This window comes from Euphorbia lathyris, chromosome 2 (assembly GCF_963576675.1).
Source record: "Euphorbia lathyris chromosome 2, ddEupLath1.1, whole genome shotgun sequence".
NCBI classification, from domain to species: Eukaryota; Viridiplantae; Streptophyta; class Magnoliopsida; order Malpighiales; family Euphorbiaceae; genus Euphorbia; species Euphorbia lathyris.
In genome coordinates, this window is record NC_088911.1 from 8,081,797 (window position 1) to 8,093,193 (window position 11,397).

General features: G+C 38.8%; 1 protein-coding gene across 2 annotated transcripts; it reads left to right on the top strand.

Moving 5' to 3' along the window:
* Window positions 1-2,413: 2,413 nt before the first annotated feature.
* LOC136216488 (eukaryotic translation initiation factor 4G) lies at window positions 2,414-11,140 on the top strand. Of its 2 annotated transcripts, none has more exons than XM_066003008.1 (11): window positions 2,414-2,673; window positions 2,796-3,003; window positions 3,117-3,250; window positions 3,454-3,603; window positions 3,732-3,805; window positions 3,887-3,943; window positions 4,222-5,619; window positions 5,710-8,531; window positions 8,615-8,776; window positions 10,314-10,508; window positions 10,589-11,140. In XM_066003008.1, the coding sequence occupies exons 2-11, from the start codon at window positions 2,837-2,839 to the stop codon at window positions 10,920-10,922; spliced, it is 5,493 nt and encodes a 1,830-aa protein (XP_065859080.1). In that variant the 5' UTR covers window positions 2,414-2,673; window positions 2,796-2,836; the 3' UTR covers window positions 10,923-11,140. The 2 variants fall into 2 exon arrangements, with proteins under 2 accessions (XP_065859080.1, XP_065859081.1); XM_066003009.1 differs by having other exon boundaries at window positions 2,415-2,673; window positions 3,478-3,603.
* Window positions 11,141-11,397: the final 257 nt, after the last annotated feature.

Here is an 11,397-nt window from a genome sequence, read left to right on the forward strand (position 1 = left end):
TCTAGGATTGTAATATTTTGTTTATTAGTGTGTAATATGACATAAACATGGTTTTTTCCAAATAAAGCAAACATTCAGACCGTGGACTGGTCTAGATGAAGCGAGCGTAATCCATAGATACTCAGGCCGTGGACTGGTCTAGATATAACGAGCACAATTCATAAATATGACTATCCCAAGTGAATTTAAGGGATTCCAATGGAAGTTAAGAGTGTTGTGAATTACGGTAAATAGAATATTTTGGAAATTAACTTCAAGGAGGTTAACGAGCTTGCTGTCAATTTAGACGAGCTCGGACCGGACCAGATTAAAATCCGGGCTTAATCAAATCCTAAGCCCATTAAAAAAAAGGTCCAAATACATGAATATCATAATTAAGTATAAAATTACAACTAAGTCGGATCACCAAACTTAATTATTAATATGTTATTATTCTCTATATATTATGATTTTACAACATAATTTAAAAAATCTAGACTCCAATTTATAAATCATAAATACTAGAAAATATATTCTAAACTTCTAATTTATAAATTCAAATCCTTAAAATATATTAAAAGTACTGATTTTACTAAATTGATATAATCCAAAATTATGACTTGACATAGTTGTAAATAGTTTTTAAAACATGAATTTCTATGTAATTTTTTCTTAAAAAAATATACATAATTTTTAATTATAAAAAATAGCATTTATACTTAAAAATAAACATATAAATTCACTAATTAATATTAATAAAGCGAACCTAACCAGTCCGTGCTATTTTATCAATCCGTATCCCGTCTAAAAAATAGACAAGTTTTAACGGGCTTAGATTGAGCGAGTCTAAGATTAAATTTCCTTGTCCAAACCCGGTCCAGTAGCCACAAACTAGGCAAATACTCGGGTTGTGGACTAGTCTAGATGAAACGAGCGCAATCCATAAATAGGACTAGTTACAACTCCCAAGTGAATTTAATGGATTCCAACGGAAGTTAAGAGTGTTGTGAGTTAGACTAAATATAATATTTAAGAAATTAACTCCAAGGAGGTTAACGAGTTTGTTGTCAATTTAGACGAGTTCAAACCGGGCCGGGTTGAATTCAGGCTTAAAAATCAAATCATAACCCAATTTAAAAAAATATACACAATTTTTAATCATAAAAAATAGACTTCATACTTAAAAATAAATATATAAATTCACTGATTAATATTAATAAAGTTGACCGGACGAGTCCATGCTATTTTTATCAATCGCAAACTCGTCTAAAAAATAAACAGGCTTTAACAGACCTAAACCTGAGCGAACCTAAATTTAATTTCCTTATCCAAGCCGAGTCTAATATACATAGACCGAGTAGATACTCGGGGCGTGGACTGGTCTAAATAAAACCAGCGCAATCCATAAATAGAACTAGTTACAACTCCCAAACGAATTTCAGGGATTCCAATGGAAGTTAAAGAGTGTTGCGAGTTACGGTAATTTTTACAAAATATACATAATTTTTAATTAAAAAGATAGAATTTATACTTAAAAATAATTATACAAATTCATTAATTAATATTAATAGAACGGACCGAGCCCTCTCATGATATTTTTATCAATCCCTAACCAATCTAAGAAATAGACAGGTTTTAACGGACTTAGACATGTGTGAGCCTAAGATTAAATTTCCTTGTTCAAGTTTGATCCCATAGACAGAGACTGAGTAGGTACTCGGGCCGTGGACTAGTCTAGATTAAGCGAGCACAATCCGTAGATACTCGGGTCGTGGACTGGTCTAGATGTAACGAGTGCAATCCATAAACAGGACTAGTTACAACTCCCAAGTGAATTTAAGGGATTCCAACGGAAGTTAAGAGTGTTGTGAGTTATAGTAAATAGAATATTTAAGAAATTAACTCCAACGAGGTTAACGAGTTTGCAGTCAATTTAGACGAGTTCAAACCGGGCCGGGTTGAATTCAGACTTAAAAATCAAATCATAAACCAATTTAAAAAATATACACAATTTTTAATTATAAAAAATAGAATTTATACTTAAAAAATAAATATATAAATTCACTAATTAATATTAATAAAAGCAGACCGAAACAGCCCGTGCTATTTTATCAATCCCTAACCCGTCTAAAAAACCAAACATGCTTTAATGAGCCTAGACCTAAGCGAACCTAAAAATTAAATTTCCTTTTAGCCCGTGGACCGGTGTAAATGAAACGAGCGCAATCCATAAATAGGGCTAGTTACAACTCCCAAATGAATTTAAAGATTTCAAGGGAAGTTAAAGAGTGTCGTGAGTTACGGTAATTAGAATATTTGAAAATTAATTTAAAGAAGGTGTATATTAATTACACCCACGACGGTACCATATAGTTACGGCGGCGCGTGAATATCAAACAGCTGAATAAAATTCTAGAAAAGGAAAAAGAGAGAGAGAGCGGAAGGAGCGACCCATTCGATTTCGATCTCCTAAAAAACCTACAATTTGACCATCTTCCGCTGCTTAGTTTGTTACCATCATCTTTTCCCATCTGTCATTAATTTCAATCTCTGTAAATTATCTCTCTCTACACACCTATACTCTCCTCTTTCCTACTCTTCTTCTCCCTCTTTTTCTATCCCTGAATAGAATATCGTCATGACCGTCGATTAAAACCCTAATTTAACCTATCTCTTACACTCTTCACTCCTCAGGTACCTCTACTGTTAATGGTTAATCAGTATTCATCCGATTGTTTGTTTCCATTGTGTTATTGTATTTGTGCTCCGATTGTTGTTTTGTTTTCAGTGGATCCGTTTTTGTTGTTGTTGTGCAGAAACATTAAAGTTGAAAAGGGGGATTTAAGGGTACGAATATATGTCCTTCAATCAATCCAGGTCCGATAAGAGTGACACACAGTATCGGAAATCAGGACGATCCGCCGGCTCTAATCAGCAGCGGACCTCCTCAGGTGCTTACGGTAAGGGCGGTGGTGGCGGGCCCGCCCTCTCACCGTCTTCATCTAATACCAACTCTAATCGGAGGTATTTGTTGTTTTTTTTTGTTGTTTCTCCGTCTGCGGCTTTTTGTTTCTGTTTTAGGTTTTTTCTTTATTGGATTGGCTAATTTGTTTTGGGCGGTGTGATTTTGGTGATAGTTTTAAGAAGAATAGCAATGCTCAAGGTGGGCAATCTAGGGTGAATGCACAAGCTGTGAATTCTTCTGATCCTGCCAACTCTTCTGGTCATCGTCATGTACAGAATGGTGCCCATTCGCAGCCTCCATTACACGGTATGGTTTGATCATATTGTTTAAGAGAAAAATTAGATTTTTGCTATAGGTTTAGCTCATTGCTTTGCGAAGTTTATCAATTTTCCTTTCGTTTGTGATTTTTGCCCTATGGGATTTGGTCATTGATTTCTTTTTTTTGGGGGGGTTAAGTCTTGAAGAGTTTGTCTTGAAGGGTTTGTACTTTTTTATTAATTTTGTGATAGGAGCTTCTGATGCACCTGTTTCAGTTGGTACTGCTAAGCCGGTTGAAACATCAACCACTCAGAGGAGTGCCCGACCTGTTCCAAAGGCTCCAACTTCTCAATCTACCTCCTTGAGCTCTGAGAATGCGTCACCTGTGACACCCACCAAGAGTATGATTACTTGTGCTTCTTATGCATTTAGATAAATATATATGAGCAATTTTATGTGATGTCCATAATTTTCAGTGTCATATATACCCAGATAAGTAGATCGTTTATTATTTTTTTCAATGGTATAGGTCCTGGAGATGCATCTAAGGCATTCCCATTTCAGTTTGGGTCCATAAGTCCTGGTTTCATGAATGGGATGCAGGTATTTATTTTCTTTCATCCTCCAAGTACAACTTTTTTGATTTCTATATTGTACACTGGTAACATTAGGATTATCTTGTAGATTCCAGCTCGGACAAGCTCGGCTCCTCCAAATTTGGATGAGCAGAAACGTGACCAGGTCAGCAAATTTTCTTTCGTATATCTTGCTTTATTGACTGCATGTTTGATGAGTTCAGGAATCCAACCCTTTTTTTTTCTGTAAAGTAAATAATGTTGAACTGCAATTTCTTTCCTGTTCTTCTGCAAGCAGTGCTGTAGTCTTAAAATGAACATCGAACTTGACATGGCATGTTTAAAATGGAACTTCCTCCCAAATTATTTTTCTTGGATCTTATGAATATTGTGAAGGGAAATTAAATAAGAAATAAAAAACAACTATATGATTTTGACTTGCAGGCACGCAATGATAACTTCCGACCTGCACCACCATTGCCAATTCCTGCTCCTAAGCAGCAAATACCAAGGAAGGATATGGGTGCTGTTGACCAATCTAATGCTGGAGAGGCTTATCCAGTACCTAAAGCGAAAAAAGATATCCAAGTCTCAGCTGCATTACCCGTGAGCCAAACACAGAAGTCATCTGTTCTTCCAATGCCCATGACTTCCATGCAAATGCCATTTCATCAGTCACCAGTGTCTGTGCAGTTTGGCGGTCCTAATTCGCAGATTCAGCCTCAAGGTGTCCCACCAACTTCGCTTCAAATGCCAATGCCAATGACAGCCTTACCACCCCAAGGGCAACAGCCAATGTTTGTTCCAGGCCTTCAACCCCATCCTATGCAGCCTCAAGGAATCATGCATCAAGGCCAGGGTTTGGCTTTTGCTCCTCAAATGGGTCCCCAGATGCCTCCTCAGCTAGGCAACTTAGCAATTGGGATCTCCTCTCAATATCCTCAACAACAGGGTGGAAAATTTGGAGGTCAAAGGAAAACAACAGTGAAGATCACTGATCCAAAAACGCATGAAGAGCTGAGGCTTGATAAGCGGACAGATACATATGTCGATAGTGGATCAACAGGTCTTAGGTCACATCCTAACATGCCTCCTCAGTCACAGCCGATCCCATCATATGCTCCTACCCATCCAATCAATTATTACCCAAACTCTTATAATCCAAATAATCTATTTTTCCAGCCATCAAGCTCTCTGCCACTGACCAGTGGCCAGACAGTACCCAATTCTCAGCCGCCTAGGTTCAATTATTCTGTTAGCCAAGGTCTTCCGAATGCATCAATTGCGAATCCATCTGCTGTTAATTCTCTACCCAACAAGTCTGGAATTTCAATGCATGTTAAGGCAGAGCCACCTAATCTGGAACAAATGCGAGATGCGCATAATGTGATATCGTCTGCTTCTTCTGGAACGGTGCAGGTGAAAGTAAAACCAGCTACTTCTACTGGGGAGAAGGTCGTGGATTCACTATCATCAAACAGCTCATCTGCTGTTGAGAAGGGATTATCCAGTAAACTTTCTAGACTTCCGGTGGAAGGTAACTTATCTCCTGGGCAGAAGGATTCAGAGAATATTCTTGACAGTTCTTTACGTCATTCACAACCTGGCACTGACTCTTTAGTGCCCAAGTCAGTTGCAGTGGCTTCTGGACAATCTGTACCAGCCATTGTTGAAAATATCGCATCCAATTCTGTGTCACTTCCTGTACCTGTGCACCCAGAGGAATCTGTACTGGTCGGCACCTGTCCTGAAGGTGGAAGAAAGGAAAGTCTGAGCAGGTCAAACTCCATTAAGGATCATCAGAAGAAGCAAGGGAAAAAGGGTTATATCCAGTCGCACCAGGTATTAAGCTTTACTCCTGAGAGTAACTTTCCTTCTCTCATCATGTAAATTGTTTGTTTAGATTATTTTGCTTGTATTTCTCTTTTGCAGATTGGTGGTCAATCTACATCAGTCTCAAGCGTTCCTTCTCGTACTCAAGAACAGGGTATATCTTCTAATATTGGAGTTTCTGATTCCATGGACATTAAAGCAACCCCTACATCATCATTAGTGGTTGGTGAAGCTTCAACAGAATCAGTCCCAACAGTTGGTATTTCCACATCTGATGTTTCTGAAGCGAATGTGAATCATTCTGGAGATAGTTCTGTTGGTATTCGAGGTGTTATTGATAGTTTGCAATCAAAGGATGACAGTGTCAAGCTAGAAGATAAAAATTCTGAGATTTCTGAGGAGTCTATAGCCTCAAAATCGATAGACCATATCAATCAAAGTGAAAAGGAATCTGCTTTGGTAGATGAAGTCCTAACCTTAGAGACCCAGCAGGAAATGTCGGATGAACCTGTGACTTCCCACACTGAAAATGCCAGGATGCCTGACAACATAGATGCTTCTACGTCCAGGGATTTGGAGTCTGCAGACATTGAAAAGTCCCATGTTGATGATATCCTGGTATCCGATGCATCGTCGAGGAAAAGTGACCTTATTGAGAATAAAGAAGTTCCTGTTACAAAATCCAGTCCTTCAGAACAGCAGTTTGCTCCTGTTTCAACTTCTGTTCATTCTGAGGCTACTTCGAAGCATGAAGGGGATATTGTGGACAATAGTGGGGGCAGCATGGGCTCCATTGTCAGTTCTAAGGACAAAGCTGCAGAATTGACTAGAACAAAGAGTACCACTGGCAAGCTTAAGAAGAAGATGAAAGTAATTCTTCAGAAAGCAGATGCTGCTGGGACAACTTCTGATCTTTATATGGCGTATAAAGGTCCTGAAGAGAAGAAAGAAAGTACCAGTTCTGAAGTAATAGAAAGCAACTCTGCTATTTCTAAAGACGCAGTAGCAGATGCATATTTAGTGGACTCTGTAGTTAGTGAGAAAGGTGTGCAGAACAAATTTGAACCAGACGATTGGGAGGATGCTGCTGATATATCTACACCAAAACTGGAAAATTCAGATAATAGGGAGCAGGTTCTTGGCGGAACAGTTGAACATGGAAAAGATGGGAAAAAATATTCCAGAGATTTCCTCTTGAAGTTCTCAGAGCAGTGTACTGATCTTCCAGAAAGTTTCGAAATTACATCTGATATAGGAGATGCTTTGATGACTGTTAATATTTCCCAATTTGTTGAACGGGAATCATTTCCTAGTCCAGGAAGAGTGATGGATCGGTCAAATAGCGGATCTAGGATGGATCGTCGGGGTGGCAATGTGGCCGATAATGACCGATGGAGTAAACTACCTGGACCTTATGGCATGGGGAGGGATTTACATTTGGATATTGGTTTAGGAGGAAATGTAGGTTTTCGACCTCAAGGAGGCAATTTTGGCGTTCTAAGGAATCCAAGAACACAGGCACCCATTCAATATGTAGGGGGAATTCTATCAGGGCCCATGCAAGCAATGGGTTCTCATGGTGGTATGCAAAGAAATAGCCCAGATGCTGAAAGATGGCAGCGTGCTACGAATTTCCAGCAGAAGGGATTGATTCCTTCTCCTCAGACTCCCATGCAGATAATGCACAAGGCTGAAAGAAAGTATGAAGTCGGTAAAATAACAGATGAAGAACAGTCCAAGCAAAGACAGCTGAAAGCCATCTTGAACAAGCTAACTCCTCAGAATTTTGAAAAGCTTTTTGAGCAGGTAAAAGCAGTTAACATTGACAATGCTGTCACACTTACTGGTGTTATATCGCAGATCTTTGACAAGGCTTTAATGGAGCCTACTTTCTGTGAGATGTATGCCAACTTCTGCCATCATCTAGCTGGAGAGTTGCCTGATTTCACTGAAAATAATGAAAGGATTACCTTTAAGAGGCTACTTCTAAACAAGTGTCAGGAGGAATTTGAGAGAGGCGAGAGAGAACAGGAAGAAGCTAATAAAGCTGATGAAGAGGGTGAGACTAAACAGTCTCCAGAAGAAAGAGAGGAGAAAAGAACGAATGCACGAAGACGAATGCTCGGTAACATAAGGCTAATTGGTGAATTGTATAAGAAGAAAATGTTGACAGAAAGAATAATGCATGAATGTATTAAAAAGCTTCTGGGTCAGTATCAGAATCCTGACGAGGAAGATGTCGAGGCTTTGTGCAAACTGATGAGCACAATTGGAGAGATGATTGACCACCCCAAAGCTAAGGAACATATGGATGCATACTTTGACAGGATGTTTAAATTATCAAACAACATGAAACTTTCTTCTAGGGTTAGGTTTATGTTGAAGGACGCCATTGATCTGAGGAGGAACAAATGGCAGCAAAGGAGGAAGGTTGAAGGGCCAAAAAAGATTGATGAAGTGCACAGAGATGCTGCACAAGAGCGACATCATCAAAGTAGTAGGATTTCTCGCAATCCTACCATCAATCCTCCCCCAAGAAGGGCGCCAATGGATTTTGGTCCAAGAGGTTCTGGCATGGTATTTTCTCCAAATCAACAGATGGGTGGATTCCATGGTTTGCCTGCTCAAGCTCGAGGTTTTGGCAATCAGGATGTTCGTTATGAAGAGAGACAATCATACGAGGCTAGAACTTTGTCAGTTCCCTTGCCTCGGCCTCTTGGCGACGACTCTATAACATTGGGTCCCCAAGGTGGACTTGCTCGAGGAATGTCCATTAGAGGGACACCTGCAATGGCAACCACTTCTATAGCTGAGTTTTCCCCTAACCCAGGTGACTCAAGAAGAATGGCAGCTGGTTTGAATGGTTTTAGTACTGCAGCTGAGAGGCAGGCTTACAGTCCAAGGGAGGATTTTGTTCCAAGGTTTGCTTTATATTAGTTTGCATGCTTGCTAAGGTTTCGATAGATTGGGTGCCTATGATCGTAACATGAATTTTTTTTTGCAGGGATCTGCGGGCTCAAGATCGCAGTTTTGATAGGCCTCTTGCAACATCACCACCTGGACGAGCTCAGCCACCGACTCTCACCCAAAACCCTCCCTCAGAAAAGGTTTGGCCTGAAGAACAATTGCGGGACATGTCAATGGCAGCAATCAAAGAATTTTACAGGTATGTTATGCATGCATTTATACTACCGACATTGCTCTTTTTGTTAGCATTCATTTTTTTTTATTAAAATCATATGTAAGCTCAGGGTGATTAGAATTGGAGTAGTCTTTTCATAACTGATTTTGTTTGATACATAGTTTTGTGGTCAGTTGGCTGTCCTTCGAATTCTCTTGTGGTGTGACTTAATCATGTGACGTTTTAGTGAAATTCAAATTTATTTCTCGTTGAACTCTGTAAAAATGGAATTTTGACTTTTTTTTGTTCTATTTTTGTTGAAGTTCCATTGCTTGATGAATTTAGTCCATTTATCTAATTTAATCTAGCTGGGTAAGCAGGATTTTTAAAATGCCACAAATGTACATCTGTAGTATGCTTATATGCGAAGATTTTGCAGTTGATATGATCAAGAATTCCAGAAACTTTGAATGGATTATGGAAACAGCGGACTTGATTTCTTTGTGATAACGTGTACTTGTGTGATTAAATATAAATTGATATTGGCAGTGAAGAACCTTTAAGAACGACAATGATATATAGGATTAAATCTAAATGCAGTCTACCCATAGTTATCAAAGGCGCGCCTTAGGCTCAAAAGGTGTTAGGCTCTAGGCATGTCACCTGAAAAGCGGGCTCTGCTGAATGCCCCTTTCTAAGCCCAGGGCCTTGCCAAAGGTGCGCCTAGGCACAAATTTTTAGAAGCTATACAGTGTTTTTTAGGATTCCTAGTTAAAAATAGGATGTTTTAATCTCAGCCCTTTCTTATCTGTATGATCTATGGTGGAAATTAAATTTGAATGAAAGGAAATAAATAAAAAGAGAAAGAAGATATGGATGGAAGAAATATCGAAAAGAACAACACTAAAAACACTGCTCTATTTTGATAGAGTTCAGAAATATCACAAATAGAGATTTTAGTCTCGATGAAAAGTTGTTATTCGACTAATAGTTAATTTATTTGAGATTTGGTTGAACTTCAGTCTTAGATTTAGAAGTTTTATTATGATTATGGAAGAGTTAGTAATTAATTTGGAAATCTTTTCATGCATTTTATGATTAAGATAATGGATAATTGCATATGATTTAATATTTGACTATTTGTTGCATTCTAGAAACGTTAATTATTGTTTTTTTATGATTTTATATATTAGTTTTCTTTAGATCGCCTTGTGCCTAGGCTCCAGGACCCCCTTGTGCCTTAGGGTGTGCCTTGGTTGCGCCTTTAATAGCTATGAGTCTACCCACTTTCCTTTTCGGCTCTAATTTTGCTTCATCCCCTAATTATCTCCGTGATTGTTTTCATTTTCTGGCACTCGTAAGGTCATGGATAATCTTGTGCCTTAGTGTGCCTTGCGCCTTTAATAGCTACCCACTTCCCTATTCGGCTCTATTTTTGCTTCATCCTCTAATGATCTCCGTAATTGTTTTCATTTTCTGGGACTCGTAAAGTCATGGATAACGTGTGGTATATAGCATTTACACAGATGTGATTCTTGCATTTGAATGCTACTCTAACGAGATGTAATATGCCGTTTTGCAGTGCCAGGGATGAGGGAGAAGTTGCGTTATGCATCAAGGATTTGAATTCTTCAAGTTTTCATCCGTCGATGATCTCTCTCTGGGTTACTGATTCATTCGAGAGGAAGGACATGGAGAGAGATCTTTTGACCAAGCTTCTCGTAAATCTTGCAAGGTCTCAAGATGCAATGTTAACTTCACCGCAGCTAATCAAAGGGTAAGAATTCTTTCATTCTATTTAACCTTAGGTTTTGGGTTTGTCGTTTCAATCATTAATCGTCGTTAATCTTCCCCCAGGTTCGATTTGGTTCTGGCCACGCTGGAGGATGCTGTAAACGACGCCCCAAAAGCAGCAGAGTTTCTGGGGCGTATGTTTGGGAAAGCAGTAGTAGAAAACGTGGTAGCACTGGGAGAGATCGGGAAGTTATTATACACAGGCGGAGAGGAACCAGGACGACTACTCGAAATCGGACTCGCAGGGGACGTTCTAGGAAGTACAATGGAGATGATAAGATCAGAGAAAGGAGAAAGTGTCTTAAATGAGATTAAAAATAGCTCGAATTTGCATGTGGAGGATTTCCGGCCTCCGGATCCTAACCGATCAAGGATACTAGAAAAATTTATTAGATGATAGTGATGATATGATGCTCTCTTTGTATCTTCTTTTTCGTCAGAAAAATATCATCCCTTCTTCCTCCCCCCATTGCATCATCATCTATTATAGTATTATTATTATTCTAGGTAAGGTTTTTTTACTTATAATTTGCAGAAAATATTATTATCCGATGTGGGTTGGTGATTTATGTGGGGGTTGCCATCTCCTAGTCTTAATATTATTCTTTACGAATATTCACTGCCATTATGACAAGGTTCAATTGAGCATCCAAAAAATCACTTTTTTGCCATTTTCTAGTGCTTTGTTTTTCTATTACATTACAGTTTCGTTTCATAAGAGAGATCGATTCCTAATTACGAATTGTTGGGGTGTTAACAAGCCGAACTGAGGATATGCTCGGTTTGGCTTGAAAATGGGCGAGCTTGGCTTGAGCTTAAAATAACTAAACACATGAGAACGGATCGAGGATTATATTTTTTTGGATGATTTT